General features: G+C 49.3%; 1 protein-coding gene across 1 annotated transcript in view; it reads right to left on the reverse strand.

Annotated features, from left to right (window-relative positions):
• Positions 1 to 2,152: 2,152 nt before the first annotated feature.
• Positions 2,153 to 18,909, reverse strand: part of LOC140409183 (mitogen-activated protein kinase 4-like) — a 248,814-nt gene continuing 232,057 nt past the window's right edge. The window contains exon 6 of the mRNA XM_072497418.1: positions 2,153 to 4,883. Within this exon, the coding sequence (XP_072353519.1) occupies positions 4,202 to 4,883 (682 nt within the window). The 3' untranslated portion in view covers positions 2,153 to 4,201. The remainder of the gene's footprint in view (positions 4,884 to 18,909) is intronic.

Consider the following 18,909-nt stretch of genomic DNA (forward strand, 5'->3'; position numbering starts at 1 on the left):
GAGTTCACCACGGTCGTAACCCCATCGAACGCTATATCCCGGGGGCAATCGGGAACCCCGAGGGAGGAGGAGGTGATGGGGCCCTTGCGGGTGACTCCCGCAGCGGAGGTGCTTGAACACCACAGTGCCTCGGACTCCCCCACCCCCCACTACTGTCCCCGTCACATCCGATGGACAGCGGGCAGAACAGGGTGGCACCACGCCACTTGGGAGACCCGAGCGACTGCCAGGCCCATCCAGTCCCGGTCGCTCCAGAGGGCGTTCGCCAAAGGGGAACCAGGTCATAGGGTGGGATTCGCAACACAGAACCAGGGACTACATCACCTAAAACCGTGATGCACCGTCTGGGGATCCACCTAAACTTAGCGTGAGGGCCCGTGAGGCCAGAAAGGTAGACACCAGTTAAGATGGCACAGGTGCAGCACGTAGTCTAGCGTTAGGGGCGAGGGCACAACCTTAGACGTTCACATGTTCTTTGTAAAATAAACACCTGGGTACAAAAGTTCCAACCAGTCTCAGTGTTCTGTCAGGAGGGTGCGAAGGATGGGCTGGGATGGGTACAGAGGGGGCATTGGGGAGAGAGGAAAATGGGCCGAGGGTGGAGGTGGTCACATGCAGCGTCCCTAGGTCGGACCCCGCACATCGCCTCGGTATCCCCCCCCACAACCCCCCCCCAAATCACATCCCCGCCTCCGCCAACCCAAAGGTTCGGGGTGACTGTGTGGTGGAATGAACAGCTCAGATGCAGGGATCACCCAGGTCGAGTCGGCGGTGGAATGAGCTACCGTGGGCAGGAGTCCAGACGTTGTCAAATGACGCGGAACACCAGAGCTCATCACAGAGCGGATTTGTCATCATCCTCCATCCCATAAACCAGACCTGCTGTTACTGCCAACCCAGGACCCACACCCGCAGGTAGGAATCACGGAGTGGGTGTAGGACGGGTGGTCATGGTGGTGGGGGGTTGGGATGGGATGTCCGTGCCATCAGCCAGACCCCCTAGTCGGAGAACCTGAAGGCGATTAGAGCATCCTGTGCGCACCAGCCCACGCACACATATTGTGCCGCCTCCTGTGCCTGCCCGGGCCTCATGCCCTACCCATCTTGGCCCTCCTCTGCATCCTCCTCATTGGAAGAGGCCTGTCATTCATCCCCCTCCTCCAGCATATCACCCCTCAGCTGGGTGATGTTTTGGAGGACGCAGCAGGCCATCATGATGTGGGGGACTCTCCTAGTGCTATATTGGAGGGCCCCTCCAGAGCAGTTCAGCCATCTTCAGGACACCGAAGCACCGCTCGATCATGCTCCTGGTCACAGCATGGCATCATTGTAGCGTGGGTGCCTCGAAGGTGTAAGGAACTATCGAGTATGCCAGGATAAAGGCATCGTGCACACTGCCCAGGTACCGGGCGCAGATGTGCATGATGGGCAGCCCTGGTCACACACCAGCTGCACTTTCATCGAGCTGAACCCCTGTCAGTTTGTGAAGACCGGCCTGTCATGAGCCGGTGCCCATGGAGGGACATGCATCCCATCGACCATTCCCTGGACTTGGGCATCCTGGCAATGGTAGCGAACCCCGCTGCCCAGGCATCCTGGTGGGCCCGGTGGACATTGCAGTTGATATATTGTGCCGAGCTGGCACATAGGGCCTCCGATACGGCGTGGATGCACCTGTGCACGGAGGTCTGTGAGATTCTGGACAGGTCCCACTCGGCGGCTGGAAGGACCCAGTCGCATAAAAGTTCAGGGCAACCGTCACCTTGATGGCCACCGGGAGCGGGTGTCCTCCCTCATACCCCCACGGTTCCAGGTGCGTCATGATCCGGCAGATATGTCGCACTGTCCCCCTGCTTATCCTGAGTCTTTGACGGCATGCCCGGTCCGGCAGCTCCTCGAATGACAGGCGCTGTCGATACACACGAGGCCTGAAGCAGCTCCTGCTTGTACAGCCTCAGTGCATCCCCCAGGGCTGCGGTGGCTAGGATGAAGGCCATCATTCCTCTTTGGATTCCGAAGTCCATTGTCTGCAGGGAGTGAAAGGCAGACATGTTAGCATGGTGCGTACCCCTGTGCCCAACCAGGTCCAACAGCCTTTGCCCCCACATGTCTCACTCCCCCCCTCCCTTCTCCCCCATCCCCAAACCCAGACTGTTCCCCCTGGCACTCTGCCCTCTGCATCGCACCTCTGGCCCGGTTGGTGCCTGGCACCGCGGGAGCCTCTGGCCCTGGCCGTTTGCTGGCGGCCGGTCCTGCTGGCAGCGCCCCCCAACCTGCAGGTTTCCTGGCTGCATGGAGTGGCTTCAATGGGAAATCCCATTGATAGCGGCAAGGCAGAGAATCCCACCACCAGCGAACAGCGCACCGCCTCCAGCTGCCAAGAAACATGCGGCTGGGAAGCCGGAGAACCAGGCCTTTAATAAAGGGGTTGGAGTTGCAGGGAGACCTTTGAAGGTGGCAGGACAGATTGACAGCGTGGCTAACAAAGCATACGACATCCTGGGGAATAGGATACAAAAGCAAGTGAGTTATGTTAAATCTGTATAAATAACTGATTTGACCTTAACTAGGATACTGCATACAGTCCTGGGCATCACACTTTAGGAAGAGTGTAAAAGTATTAAAGACGGTTCAGAAAAGATTCTCAAGAATGCTTGTTCTCAAGTCCACATTTCTGTCCTCAGCCTGCTCCAATCTTAGCGAAGACCAACACAAAAAGGCGTAACAGCACCTCACCTTCTGATTGGGCATACTCCAGCCTTCTGTACACAACAATGAGGTGCTACAACTTCAGACCATGAACTCTGCCCTCCATTTTGAATTTTTCTTTCTCCCAAGTGCCAGTTTGTACCTTGTGTCCATGTTTTTGCTTTCAGAGCTGACCTTTATTCTGCTGTTGACACCTTTTTCTCTGGACCAATGCTTTACCATTACCACTCCCTTTGCCTTTTTACATCCGGTATTTAATTTACCCCACACTCTAACCTGTCCCTGACCTTCCTCTCTTTTGCAACAGCATAAAACTCATCACATTTCCATCCCTCTTCAGTTAGAGACACATTGGACTTGAAACATTAACTCTATTTCTCTCTTCACCGATGCTGCCAGACTTGCTGAGTTTTTCCAGCACTTTGTTTTTATTTTGCCGGCATGCTTCTCGGGATGAGAAACTTCGGTTACGTAGGAGGATTGGAGAAGCTGGGCTATCCCCTTGGAAAAGAGAAGGCTGAAGGGGCAGCACGGTGGCGCAGTGGGTTAGCCCTGCTGCCTCACGGCGCCGAGGTCCCAGGTTCGATCCTGGCTCTGGGTCACTGTCCGTGTGGAGTTTGCACATTCTCCTCGTGTTTGCGTGGGTTTCGCCCCCACAACCCAAAGATGTGCAGGGTAGGTGGTTTGGCCACGCTAAATTGCCCCTTAATTGAAATTGGGTACTCTAAATTTATTGAAAAAAAAGAATAAAAAAGGAAAAGAGAAAGCTGAGAGGAGATTTCATAGAGGTATTCATAATCATGGGGGCCTGGACAGAGTACATAAGGTGAAACTGAAACTGTTCCTATTGGTGGAAGGATTGAGAACCAGAGGACACAGATTTAATTTAATAATTGGCAAAGAAGCAGGGGCAACACGACAATAAAAAATTAATTCCATGCAACAAGTGGTTAGGATTTGGAATGCACTGCCTGAGAGAGTGGGGGAGGCAGGTTCAATCAAGGCATTCAAAAGGGAACTGCATCATTACCTGAAGACGAAAACTTTGCAGGACCATGGAGAAGAGGCAGGGCAGTGGCACTAGGTGAATTATTTCTACAGTGGGCCAGCCACAGACATGACAGGCTGAATGGCCTCCTGTGCAGTAACCAGTCTGTGATTTTATGTGCCGTTTAGAGTCATTTCACTTCTTTTCTGGCAGGACAATTAAAATGTGTAACACACACTGTGGCAAATTCATTCAGAATACACAAAAAATGCAGGCTTTGACTTGTTGGTTGAAATACTGTTATCGTCTCCAATAGGTTAGCAAGTCGCCTGTGTTTACTATTGCTACCTTCCAAACTGATGAAGCCTTGGCTGTAACAGATTAATTAAACCTCCCCAAAGACTTAATGTTCCAGGTTAACAGACCCCACTTGTGCTGCATTGCTGAAACACCATCTTTATGAATTGAAACTCCTGTCCAGCTGTTCTAAGATATGCCTACTTTCTACCACCTCTCCTTTTCTTTTACATCTGTCTGAACAATTTCATTGGTGTGTTCTGACATGCAGGTGCCGTGCAAATCATTCAATTTACTGTCGGCTAGCTCCTCTTGCTTCCCGCAAAGCTTCAAGGCTCTAGATATGAAGACATCAAAATCAAATTGGGAGCTCCCACCGTTTGATATTTCTGAAGGTGCCAAGGTGCGAGGAGACGATGGCTGACTCCTTTCCTGAATGTTTGGCAGTGAGCTGGAGCAATCGATTTTAAAAGAGCTCACATTCTTACAGTTCGAGACCTTCAAAAGGAGGTCAGATTTCCCTTCATCCAGTGAGACGGCCACGCAGGAGGCAGTCGCTGTTCTTTTCCTGTGAGACAAATCCAAAATGAGCTTCGGCTCTGAGTAATGATGGGGCTTGTTGTCCCTCCACAGAAGTCTGTCCAGGTAGGAGGGCGACCCAATTTTATAATCGCAAGAGCGCCCGTATTCCATTTCGCACATGCGGTCCATGGAAGTGTGGGACTGCTCCAGGAGTCGCTCAGAGCTGTTCTGCGAATATTTCCGAGGATCGACCTGCACATCCTCTGCAAACACTTTGGACGTGGCCCGTGGATCACGCTGCGCTTCGTCCATTTCGCCATATTTGTCTCGGAGCAGTTCCAAGTCGGAAGACAGACTGTCGTGATATCTGCAACAAAATTGTTGATGTCAAACAGGAAGTAGCAACACACAGCTTATTGGTTCAGAACATGTTTTAAATCTGCAAATTTGCCAAGAGCAAATGCCCTTTCACTACAGCTTTTGTTTAGGTTTTGGTAAATTTCAGACTGCAGGTTTTTAATATAATTTTCTCCAATTGCATTTCTCCATATCAGGGAAGGTTCATTGTCACGATGGGGGGTGGGAGTCGCGGGGACGGGGACAGGACAGCGGGGGGACGGGGGGGCTTCAAAATTCCATCAAATCTGCTCTGTGACTGAGTAATCACACGGCAGCAGCCCAGGGATGAACATCATCCTATTTTTTCCTTTTGCCATTCTATAAGGAAATGAGGGAAAATACCTGGCACACCCCTTGTGTGGCAGAGATTTTAAAAATCACCTGTGTTAAGGATAGAACACATATGCCTAAATCCCACCACTCTTTGGCACTGGTGGTCAACCTTCTGATATCTTGATTAAATAGCCATTGTTGTCCAAAAGAGGCAAAGAGTGTCAATTTATTTGACCGTGGAGGGTGTCACAGTCTGAGCCCAATTCTGTTCTCACCCATTGCCCAAAATGCATGCTTTACCTGGTAGGGATCAATGCACTTCAATCATGTGCAAATCTTTTTTTTTTGTCTCCATATCCCATGGGCACCAAGACCATCAGTAGCGTGCCGCTCTCTGCTAAGATTAATTAAATTAGCATAGATTGCGTAACACACATGAGGCCTTACTGTCAATATGGCTCAGGCACATACCAGGCAATGCATTTATTTGCTACAATCAATTCCTATTAATTAAACTAATATGGGTTTAAACTAAAATGGCAGGGGGATGGTAACATATGCAAGGCATCAGAGGAGGGGGAATCAAGGACAAGAACAAAAGACAGAAAGGGGAATAAGAAAGGTGATAGGCAGAAATATCAAGGGCCAGAATCAAACAGGGCCAAGTGAAAAATAGTGGGAACGGGACAAGTAATGTTAGAAAGGCAAGCTTTAAGGCTTTGTGCCTCCATGTGCGGAACATTCACAACAAAGTGGATGAATTTATCATTCAATTAGATGTAAACGGGTGTGATACTGTTGTGATAACGCAGACATGGCTGCAGGGTGACCAGGGATGAGAACTGAACATCCAGGGTATTCAGTATTTAAGAAGGACAGACAAAAAGGAAAAGGTGTTACATTGCTGGTTAAAGAGGAAATTAATGTAATCGTGAGAAAAGATATTAGCTCCAATGATGTAAAATCTGTACGGGTAGCGCTGAAAAACATTAAGGGGCAAAAAAATGTTAGTGGGAGTTGTATATAGACCCCAAACTGTAGTGGTGATGTTTGAAATGACATTAAATAGAAAATTAGAGATGCTTGCAATAAAAGAACATCTGTAATTATGGGCCACTTGAATTTGCATTTGATTGGACAAATTAAATTAGTCACAAGAACATAGAGAAGGAATTCCTGGAGTGCCTAATGGATGGTTTTCTGGACCGATACGTTGAGGAACCAACTAGAGAACAGGCCATCCTAGATTGGGTACTGTGTAATGAGAAAGGAATAATTTGGAATCTAGTGCGAGACACCTTGGAGTTAGCATCCATAATTGATAGAATGCTTCATCAAGATGGAGAGCGATGTAGCTGATTCTGAGACTAATGTCCTGAATCTTAATAAAGGAAACTACGATGGTCTGAGGCGTTAGTTGGCTATGATGAATTGGGCAACGTTACTTAAAGGTGGATTGATCAAGCAAAATTGCCCTTAATGTCCAAAGATATGCAGGTTAGGGGATTGGCCAAGATTAATATGCGGGGTTGGGGGACAGGTCATGGAGTGGGCCTAGGTAGGGTGGTCTTACAGAGAGGGTCAGTGAAGACTCGAAGAGCCGAATGTTCTCCTTCTACACCGAAAGGGATGGTGGTGGATTGACGATGGCAAAGATTCAAAGAAAGCAAGGGTGAACTGCAACAATTGTTTATTCCTGTCTGGCACAAAAGTAAAACGGGAAACGTGGCCAAACCATAGCTTACAAGGGAAATTAGAGATCCAAGAAAGAGGCATACAAATTGGCCAGAATAAACAGTAGACCTGAGAATTGGGAGCAGTTTAGAATTCAGCAAAGGAGGACAAAGGGATTGATTAATAAGGGGAAAATAGAGTATGAGAGTAAGCTTGCGGGGGCTATAAAACTGACTGTAAAAGCTTCTATAGGTTTGTGAAGCGAAAAGATTGGTGAAGACAAATGTCGAACCCTTAGAGTCAAAAAAGGGGAACTTACAATGGGGAATAAAGAAATGGCTGACCGATTAAATACATACTTTGGTTCTGTCTTCACAAATGAGGACACAAATAACATACCAGAAATGTTGGGGAATGTTGTGAGAGGGAAGAACTGAAGGAAATCAATATTAGTAAGGAACTGGAGTTGGGGATATTGATGGGACTGAAAGCTGATAAATCCCCAGGGTTTGCTAATCTAAATCCCAGAGTACTTAAGGAAGTGGCCCTAGAAGTGGCATTGGTGGCCATCTTCCAAGATTCTATAGACTTTTGAACAGTTCCTACAGATTGGAGGGCAGCTAATGTAACCCCACTATTTAAAAAGTGAGGTAAATTCTACAGTCAATTATCAAATATTTTATTGCAGAGCATTTAGAAAACAGTGGTAGACTCAGACAGCATGGATTAATGAAAGGGAAATTATGCTTGACAAATCTACTGAATCAATATATGGCCTCAGTTTTCACAGTGGAGGGCACGAGTGCCGTCCCTATAGGAACAACTAATTCAGAGGTAATAGAAAGGGTGGAAATTAGAATAATCAGCATCAATAGGGAAACTGTTGGGATTGAAGGCAATCCCAGGGCCTGATGACCTGCATCCTAGGGTGATTTTTTAGGAAATTTAGAGTATCCAATTCTTTCCAATTAAGGTGCAATTCAGCGGGGCCCATCCACCTACCCTACACATCTTTGGGTTGTGGGGGCGAAACCCACGCAGACACAGGGAGAATGTGCAAACTCCACACGGACTGTGACCCAGAGCCAGGATCGAACCTGGGACCTCTGCACTGTGAGGCAGCAGTGCTAACCACTGCGCCACCGTGCTGCCCATCATTCTAGGGTGTTAAAGGAAGTAGCAGCAGAAATAGTGGATCCATTGGTAATAATAATCCAAAATTGGAAAAATGCTAATGTAATGCCTTTATTCAAAAAGGGAAGGAGGCAGAATGTGGGAAATTACAGACCAGTTAGTTTATCATCTGTTGCTGGGAAATTGTTAGAATCCATTATTAAGGATGTAATATCAGGACATTTGAAAAGTCAAAACGCAATCCACCAGAGTCAGCATGGTTTTATGAAGGGTAAATCATGTTTGACTAATTTGCGAGAATTCTTCGAAGATGTAACAAGCCAAGTGGATAACGGGGATCCTGTAGATGTAGCAAATCTGAACATCCGGAAGGCGTTTGATAAGGTTCTGCACAGAAAGTTAACACACAAGGTTGCATCACATGGGGTTACGGGTAATTTGTTAGCTCGGATAGAAGACTGGCTGACGGACAGAAGACAGAGAGTCGGGATGATGGATCTTTTTCTGGTTGGTAAGATGTAACTAGTGGGGTGCCAGTGTTCGGTCCCTGGGCCCCAGCTATTCACAATCTATATTAACGAGTTGGATACAGGGATACAAGGATCTACAGCCAAATTTGTAGATGACACTAGAATATGTGGGTCAGTAAGTTGCAATGAGGAAATAAGAACCTTACAAATGGATATAGATATGTTAGGTGAGTGGGCCAAAATGTGGCAGATGGAGTTTATCGCGGATAAGTGTGAGGTCATCCATTTTTACCAGGATGTTGCTTGGTATGGAGGGCTTTAGCTATGATGAGAGGATTGGATAAACTCGGTTTGTTTTCACTGGAACGACGAAGGTTGAGGGGCAACCTGATAGAAGTCTACAAAATGATGAGGGGCATGGACAGAGTGGATAGTCAGAAGCTTTTTCCCAGGGTGGAAGAGTCAATTACTAGGGGACATATGTTTAAGGTGCGAGGGGCAAAGTTTATAGGGAAGCTTTTTACACAGAGGGTAATGAGTGCCTGGACCTCACTTCCGGAGGAGGTGGTGTAAGCAAGTACGATAGTGATGTTTAAGGGGCAAATATATGAAAAGGTGGGAAAAAAGGGATACGGATCCCAAAAGTGTAGAAGATTTTAGGTTAGATGAGCAGCATGGTCAGGACAGGCTTGTAGGGCCGAAGGGCCTGTGCTGTACTGTTCTTTAACTCCATCAGTCCACTCTCAACCATTAGTAAAGTGATGCATGATGTCATTGATAGTACAATCAAGTGGCATTTACTCAACAATAACCTGCTCACTGACCCTCATGTTGTTTCCCCTGGACCATTCAGCTCCAGGCCTCAATAGAGTATTGGTCCAAACATGGACAATAGAGCTAAATTCCAGAGTGATTGCCCTTGACATCAAATCAGCATTTGACCAGGTGTGGCATTAAAGAGCCATAGAATCCCTACAGTGCAGAAGGAGGCCATTCAGCCCATTGATTTTTAACTGACCCTCTAAAAGAACACTCTACCTAGGCCCACTCCCCTGTCCTATCCCCACCTCATCTGACCATCTTTGCACATTAAGGGGCAACTTTGGCATAGCCAATCGACCAAACCTGCACATCTTTGGAATGTGGGAGGAAACCAGAACACCCAGAGGAAACCCACGCAGACACAGGGAGAAAGTGCAAACTCCACACACAGTCGCCCAAGGCCAGAATTGAACCCAGGTCCCTGGCGCTGTGAAGCAGCAGTGCTAACCACTATGCCAACCTAGTAGAACTGAAGTCAGTGGGAATCAGGAAAAACCCTCCCTTGATTAAGGTCATACCTAGCCCAAAGTTAGATGAATCTGGCCATTGCCAACCTTTGTGAGGGCCACACAAATCCAGCACGAGTTTGTAGCATGAAACAGAAAGTCATTTTATTTACACTATGACCACAGGGCCTGTAATTCACTCCTGGTTCCCTCTCTAGCTGGTATCACACTGGCCAGCTCTATTTATACAGCTGCACTGTTAATGATTGCCCCCCCCATCCCCTCTCATTAGGGGAGCTCATATTCCTCAAGTACCATGGGATAACCCAATTGTCCCCAGCCAATAGGATCCATGCAGGTTATAGCATCAACCATCTGAGGACATCTCTGTAGGAATTGCTCAGGGTATTATCCTGGGCCCAACATCCTTCAATTGGTTCATTAATGACCTACCCTCTACCACAAGGTCAGAAGTGAGGACGTTTGCTTATGATTGCATGGTTCCATTTGCAACTGCTTCATTCAGGAAGCAGTCACAAATTTCAGACTTGGGCTGATGAGTGGTAAGTAACTTCTGTGCAAAGTAGAGCCAGGAAGTGGTAATCTCGAGTAAGATAAAGTCTAACTGCCTCTTTTTACTGTTCAGTGACATCACCACAGAATCACAGAATTAGTAAGTTGCAGAAGGAGGCTGTTTGGCTGTTCTCCAAATAAGCAATTCACTGAGTGCCATTCTCCCACCTTCTCCCCATAGCCCTGCACATTCTTCCTTTTCAAATAATAGTCAAATTCCCCTTTGAATGTTTTTTTATCAAATAAATTTAGAGCACACAATTATTTTCTTTTCCAATTAAGGGGCAATTTAACATGGCCAATTAACCTACCCTGCACATCTTTTTTTGTAATCTATATTGTCACAAGTAGGCTTACATTAACACTGCAATGAAGTTACTGTGAAAAGCCCCTAGTCACCACATTCCGGTGCCTGTTCGGGTACACTGAGGGAGAATTCAGAATGTCCAAATTACCTAACAGCACGTCTTTCGGGTGGGAGGAAACTAAGCATCTGGAGGAATCCCACGCAGACACTGGGAGAACGTCAGACTCCACACAGACAGTGGCCCAAACTGGGAATTGAACCTGGGACCCTAGTGCTGTGAAGCAACAAAGCTACCCACTGTGCCAGCGTGCTGCCATATCTTTTGGTTGTGGGGGGTGAGACTCACACAGACACTGGGAGAATGTGCAAACTTCACACACACACAGTGATCGGGGGCCGGGATCGAACCTGAGTCTTCAGCGCTGTGAAGCAGCAGTGCTACCCTTTGAATGCTTTAATTGAACCTGCCTCCATCATATTTTCAGGCTGGGCATTTCAGATCCTAATCACTCCCTGCGTGAAAAAGATTTTCCTCATATCACTTTTGCTTCTATTACCAATTGCTTTAAATCTGTGTCTTCTCATTCCCGATCCTTTCACAAGTGCGAACAGTTTCCCTCTACTTCGTCCAGACGACTCCAGATTTTGAATATTTTTATAAAATCTCCTCTCAACTTTCTTGTCTCTCAGGAAAACAGTCCTAACTTCTCTCTCCAACCTCCGTATCTTTCCTGAAGTGTGCTACCCAGAACTGGATTCAACACTCCAGTTAACTCACAACCTTTGCTGTTTGTAGTATATATAAATGATTTGGAGGGTGAGGGCTTTTGTGAGGCGACAGGTGAGGGAATTCCCGTTGCTCCCGGCACAAGAGATTCAAGACAGGGTGATCTCGGGTGTATGGGTCGGGGAGGGCAAGGTGTTGGAAATACACCAGGAGTTGAAAGAAGAGGGGGAAGCGCTGGTAGAAGAGTTGAAGGGTAAATGGGAGGAGGAGCTGGGGGAGGAGATCGAGGAAGGTCTGTGGGCTGATGCCCTAGGTAGGGTTAATTCCTCCTCCTCGTGTGCCAGTATCAGCCTGAAACAATTTAAGGTGGTTCACAGAGCTCACTTGACGGGGGCGAGGTTGAGTAGGTTCTTTGGGGTAGAGGACAGATGTGGAAGGTGCTCAGGGAGCCCGGTGAACCATGTCCATATGTTTTGGTCATGCCCGGCACTGGAGGGGTTCTGGAGAGGAGTGGCGGAGCAATATCTCAGGTGGTGAAAGTCCGGGTCAAGCCAAGCTGGGGGCTAGCAATATTTGGGTAGTGGACGAACCCCAGGAGGCGAAAGAGGCCGGCATTCTGGCCTTTGCGTCCCTAGTAGCCCGGCGAAGGATCTTGCTAATGTGGAAGGAGGCGAAGCCCCCCAGCCTGGAGGCCTGGATAAATGATATGGCTTGGTTCATAAAGTTGGAGAGGATTAAGTTCGCCTTGAGAGGGTTTGCGCAGGGGTTTTACAGGCGGTGGCAACCGTTCCTAGACTATCTCGCGGAGCGTTAGAGGAAAGTCGGTCAGCAGCAGCAGCAACCTTGGGGTGGGGTGGGGTGGGGGGTGGGGGGGACTGCCTGGGAGGGTGGATGAGCAAGAGATAACATGAAGGGTTGGGGAAACTGGCACGTACGGGTGAGGGCCAGTGTACAAAGCTGTGTAAATATATCATTTTGCCATGTATATATCTTGCTCTGCGCGATTTCTCGTTTTTTTTTTGTTACGGGGAGGGGGGGTTATTGTTTGTAAGGGAGAAAAATTGTGTTAAAAAACTTTAATAAATATATTTTTAAAAATGTTTTTAAAATGATTTGGAGGAAAATATAACTGGTCTGATTAGTAAGTTTGCAGACGACACAAAGGTTAGTGGAATTGCGGATAGCGATGAGGACTGTCAGAGGATACAGCAGGATTTAGATTGTTTGGAGACATGGGCGGAGAGATGGCAGGTGGAGTTTAATCCGGACAAATGTGAGGTAATGCATTTTGGAAGGTCTAATGCAGGTAGGGAATATACAGTGAATGGTAGAACCCTCAAGAGTATTGAAAGTCAAAGAGATCTAGGAGTACAGGTCCACAGGTCACTGAAAGGGGCAACACAGGTGGAGAAGGTTGTCAAGAAGGCATACGGCATACTTGCCTTCATTGGCTGGGGCATTGAGTATAAGAATTGGCAAGTCATGTTGCAGCTGTATAGAACCTTAGTTAGGCCACACTTGGAGTATAGTGTTCAATTCTGGTCGCCACACTACCAGAAGGATGTGGAGGCTTTAGAGAGGGTGCAGAAGAGATTTACCAGAATGTGGGCAGCACGGTAGCATTGTGGATAGCACAATTGCTTCACAGATCCATGGTCCCAGGTTCGATTCCAGCTTGGGTCATTGTCTGTGCGGAGTCTGCACGTCCTCCCCGTGTCTGCGTGGGTTTCCTCCGGGTGCTCCGGTTTCCTCCCACAGTCCAAAGATGTGCGGGTTAGGTGAATTGGCCAATGATAAATTGCCCTTAATGTCCAAATTGCCCTTGGTGGTGGGTGGAGGTGTTGAGTTTGGGTAGGGTGCTCTTTCCAAGAGCTGGTGCAGACTCAAGGGGCCGGGTGGCCTCCTTCTGCACTGTAAATTCGGTGATGGTCTGTGGTTGGTCTGGGACAGGGGTTCGGCGCGGCGTCGTGGGCCGAGGGGCCTGTTCTGTGCTGTATTTTCTATGTTGCCTGGTATGGAGGGCATTAGCTATGAGGAGCGGTTGAATAAACTCGGTTTGTTCTCACTGGAATGACGGAGGTTGAGGGGCGACCTGATAGAGGTCTACAAAATTATGAGGGGCATAGACAGAGTGGATAGTCAGAGGCTTTTCCCCAGGGTAGAGGGATCAATTACTAGGGGGCATAGGTTTAAGGTGAGAGGGGCAAGGTTTAGAGTAGATGTACGAGGCAAGTTTTTTTACACAGAGGGTAGTGGATGCCTGGAACTCGCTACCGGAGGAGGTGGTGGAAGCAGGGACGATAGTGACATTTAAGGGACATCTTGACAAATACATGAATAGGATGGGAATAGAGGGATACGGACCCAGGAAGTATAGAAGATTATAGTTTAGTCGGGCAGCATGGTCGGCACGGGCTTGGAGGGCCGAAGGGCCTGTTCCTGTGCTGTACATTTCTTTGTTCCTTGTTTTGTTCTCTTGGACAGGCACATGGACAGCAGTAAATTGAAGGGGTGTAGGTTAGGTTGATCTTGGACTAGGATAAATGGTCAGCACAATATCGTGTGCTGTGCTGTTCTATGTTTATACAAGTTCAGCATAATCTCCTTGCTCTTATATTCCATGCCACTATTAATGAAGGCCAGTACACTGTCTCTCAAACTGTACTGTCACCTTTAATGAGTTATGCACAGAGACACCCATGTCCCTCTGCTCCTGCACCACCTTTAGAGTTGTGCACCTGATTTTATACTGTCTCCATGTTATTTCTGTCAAAATGCATCACTTCATATCTCTCTGCATTGAACCACCAGTCTGGCCCTTAAACTAAACTTGTCTCTGTCCTTTTGAAGTTCTACACTATTCTACTCCCAGTTCACAATGCTTCCAACATTTGTATCATCTGCAAACTCTGAACTCAGCATTGACCCAGCTCATTAATATTTATCAGGTAAAGCAAAGGTTCTAACATTTATCCCCACTGAATTTCACTGGAAACCATCCTCCTGCCCAAAAAACAACCATTAACCACAACTCTGTTTCATGTCACTCAGCCAATTTCATATCCAGATTGCTAATGTCTCTTTTATTCCATGAGCTACATTTCCCACAAGTCTGTTGTATGGCACTGTATCAAACGCCTTTTGGAAGTCCATGTATATCTCATCAACAGCATTACCCTCATCAGCCCTCTCTGTTAGCTCTTCAAGAAACTCCAGAAAATTAGTTAAACCATCCCCCCACCTCGTTCTCCTGGTTGGAGGTGTCGGAGTGGCACTCTGGTATGCTCTGGCAGCACTACATCCCTGTTCCAAACCCATGACCTCTACCTCTTAGAAGGACAAGAGCCGCAGCCACATGGGAGCACCACCATTTGCAGGTTCTCCTCCAAGCTACACACCAGCCTGACTTAGAACCATATCACCGTTCCTTAAAAAAACTGGAATTCCTTTCACACAGCACTGTGGATCTACCTACACCACATGCACTGCAATGGTTCAAGAAGGCAACTCACCGCCCAACTTGTCAATGGAAATTAAGGCAACAAATTCTGGCTTGCTAGTGAAGCTCATATACTATGAACAAATTTGAATAAAGACCAGAGGCTGAGAATTCTGTGGTGAGTAACTCACCTCCTGACTACCCAAAGCATCTCCACAATCCACATGGCATTGAGTGTGATGGAACACGCTCCACTTGTCTCCAGTGCAACTCCAAAACGCCAGGGCAAAGCAGCCGACTTGATCGGCACCCTATTCACCAAGTTAAATATTCGCTGCCTCCTCCAGAGGCATAGTGGGCAGAGCATTACCAACCAGCAGGTGGTGGGAACAGAGGTGTACAGGCTGGTATAATAGTGGGAAGCCCTGCACAATCCTGCTGCTGGGGAGGTTTCCTAGCAATGGGCTGTGAGGCAGATCAGTGGACTGCTCCAAGGAGACGGATGACTGTTTTAGCAATTCAGGTCTCAATTAAGGGCCGTTTTACAGGGTCACCAACACTTTGCTGTCAGTGGGATAGCCCTCCACTTTGTGGGGCAGCCACCAGTTTCCTGGAAGTAACCTCCCTGCAGCAGGCCCAGGGGCTATCAAAGTCTGAGTCTCCAGGCCCCATCGAGGGACCTGCAGGCAGGAAAGGCACCAATGATCCCCTGAGGGTTTTACCCTACGATTGGAAAGGCCTTCCCCCCTTGGCCATCCTGAATTTTAATTTGTACTTGCCTCTAAAAGGGAGTCTCCACTTGCAGGCACCCTCAAGGTCGCCACGCTGGCAACAGTGCCCACCTCCCCCGAGCAAATACAGAGGTTTTAGACTCACCGGCCCTCTGATTGGGCTAGCAGCATCAGCAGCCCACCACCATTCTGAATCGGATGGTGGGCTTGCAAAAAGCCAATTAGGAGGCCCCTGACAGTAGATTTTTGTATTTCATCCTGACGTCAGGGTTCCTCCTGCGGTAAAATGGACCAAGCATGTCTGCAGTGTGTATCATTTACAAGATGCACCCAAAGCCTCCCTCGACAGCACGTACCAAACCTGTGACCTCTTCCACCTAGAAGGACAGGGGCATCAGGTGTATGGGAACAACACCACCTTCAAGTTCCACTCCAAGTCAAATATCATCTTGACTTAGAAATAGATGGGCGGAATTCTCCGACCGTTGGGATTTTCTTTTCCCACCGTTAACGCACCCCCAACCACGGGTTTCCTGGCAGCGTGGGGCGGTTTCAATGAAAAATCCGATTGACAAGCGGCGGGAGGATATAATCCTGCCGGCAGCGAACGGTGTGTGGCCGAGAGAAATGCGACTGGGGTACCGGAGAATCCCGCCCGATATCTGTTCCTTCGTCATCACGGAAACAAAGTCCTGGAACCCCCTACTTAGCAACACCGTGGGAATACCTACACCACATGGGATTGTAGTCAGTTAAAAAACAGTTCACCACTGTGGTGAACCACTGTAATAAGAGATGTAAGGTAGGACCTGCACTACAGGTTCGCCGGTAGCTCCTGCCGGCTGGCTCTGCCCACGGAGAACTGTATAAATATGCATGACCTCCAGTGCGATCAGTGCCCTGCCATTTCGCCAGCTGCAGCAGGAGGCCACGCATCTGACTGCAATAAAGTCACAGTTGTACCCAACTTTAGTCTTTGTGCAATTGATCATCAATTTATTACAGTCAGATTTTCCACAGAATGGATATCAGAATTAAGCCCGATCGCCTGCAGCTGGATCCGCACTCTCCCGACGCCAGGAAAGACTTTGCTCACTGGCTAGCATTTTTGAGGCCTACACCAACACGGCGGACCCCGCGCCAGCGGAGGCTCAGAAGATAAACGTCCTGTACTCCAGACTGAGCTCCAGCGTGTTCCCGTTGATCCAAAACGCCACGGCTTACACAAAAGCAATGGAACACCTCAAGGAACACTTCGCGTAGAAGGCGAACACGCTCTTCGCCAGGCATGTACTCGCCACCCGCTCGCAACTACCTGGTGAGTCCATCGAAGACTTCTGGCGGGCCCTAATTCTACTCGTCCGGGACTGTGTCTGTCAGGCCGTTACGGCCGCTGAACACTTGAATCTCCTCATGCGCGATGCCTTCGTGACGGGGATTGCGTCGGACCACATCAGAGAACGATTACTGGAAGTGACCACGCTCGAACTGGCGGAGACTAAAACTTTGGCGCTCTCCATGACGGTCGCATCCCGTAACGTACAATCGTACCCCTCCCATCGCGCTACCCACCCTTCTACCCCTCCTGGACGCCACCGACCTCCTCAGCCGGGGTCCTGCCTTCCCAGCGCCGCACGCTGATCCGCGCATCCCGGGGGTCCCCGCTGCTACTTCTGCAGTCAGCAGAAGCACCCCCGCCAACACTGCCCGGCCCACACTGCAGTTTGTAAAACCTGCAGTAAAAAGGGCCACTTCGCGGCTGTGTGCCAGGCCTGCACAGTCGCTGCGATCGCACCTGTTTTCGCTCCCCCCCCACCCCCAATGCCAGACAATGGGAGCCACCCCCTTTGGCCACATGCGCCCCATGGGCGCTGCCATCTTGTCCCGACCCCGCAATGTGCGCACCATGGGCACCGCCATCTTGTCCCGACCCCGCAACGTGCGCACCATGGGCGCCACCATCTTGTCCCCCACAGGGTCTCCGGACATCCCGACATCGGAACCGCACACGCTCGCCACCCGAAGCATCCGATGGCTACCCGCAGCTCGTTTCGATGATGCTGGACCAATCTTGCCTGCACAACCTGGCCACCGCGTCGACGACGGTTAAAATCAACGGCTACGCGACCTCGTGCCTGCTGGACTCTGGGAGCACCGAAAGCTTAGTTCACCCAGATACGGAAAGGCGCTGCTCCCTCGCGGTCCACCCGGCCAATCAAAGGATCTCCCGAGCCTCCGGATCCCACTCCGTTCCGATCCGAGGCTTTTGTACAGTCACCCTCACGGTCCAGGGCGTAGAATTTAGTAACTTCCGCCTCTATGTCCTTCCTAATCTCTGCGCTGCACTCCTGTTGGGCTTGGACTTCCAGTGCAACCTCCAGAGCCTCACCCTCCAATTTGGCGGGCCCTTACCCTTACCGTTTGTGGCCTTGCGACCCTCAAAGTCGATCCCTCCTCCCTTTTTGCCAATGTAACTGCGGATTGCAAGCCCGCTGCCACTAGGAGCAGACGGTACAGCACCCAGGACAAGACCTTTATCAGGTACGAAGTCCAGCGGCTGCTTAAGGAGGGTATTATCAGGGCCAGCAACAGCCCCTGGAGAGCCCAAGTGGTAGTGGTTAAAACTGGGGAGAAACACAGGATGGTCGTGGACTACAGCCAGACCATCAATCGGTACATGCAGCTCGACACGTACCCCCTCCCACGCATATCTGATATGGTCAATCAGATTGCGCAGTACCGGGTCTGCTCAACAATTGGCCTGAAATCCGCCTCCCACCAGCTCCCCATCCAGAAGTCGGACCAGCCATTCACTAGCCTTCATGTTCAATAACACACAGCGGGGCAAGATCAAAAATGATAAAATCTTACGGTGGAGAATCGAGCTCTCCACCTATAATTACGAGATCTCGTATCGCCCCGGTAAACTCAACGAGCCCCCAGACGCCCTCTCCCGAGGTACATGTGCCAGCGCACAAGTGGACCAACTCCGGGCCCTGCACGACAGCCTTTGTCACCCGGGGGTCACTCGATTGTACCATCTGGTCAAAGCTCGCAATCTGCCCTACTCCGTCGAGGAAGTAAGGCAAGTCACCAGGGACTGCCAGGTCTGTGCGGAGTGCAAGCCGCACTTCTACCGGCCAGACCGTGCGCGCCTAGTGAAGGCTTCCCGCCCCTTTGAACTCCTCAGCGTGGATTTCAAAGGGCCCCTCCCCTCCGCCGACCGTAACACGTACATTCTCAGTGTGGCCGATGAGTACTCCAGATTCCCCTTCGCCATCCCATGCACCGATATGACGTCTGCCACCGTCATCAAAGCCCTCAACACCATCTTCGCTCTGTTCGGTTTCCCCGCCTACATCAACAGTGACAGGGGATCCTCATTCATGTGTGATGAG

The sequence above is a fragment of the Scyliorhinus torazame genome, chromosome 3, assembly GCF_047496885.1.
Source record: "Scyliorhinus torazame isolate Kashiwa2021f chromosome 3, sScyTor2.1, whole genome shotgun sequence".
Lineage (NCBI taxonomy): Eukaryota > Metazoa > Chordata > Chondrichthyes > Carcharhiniformes > Scyliorhinidae > Scyliorhinus > Scyliorhinus torazame.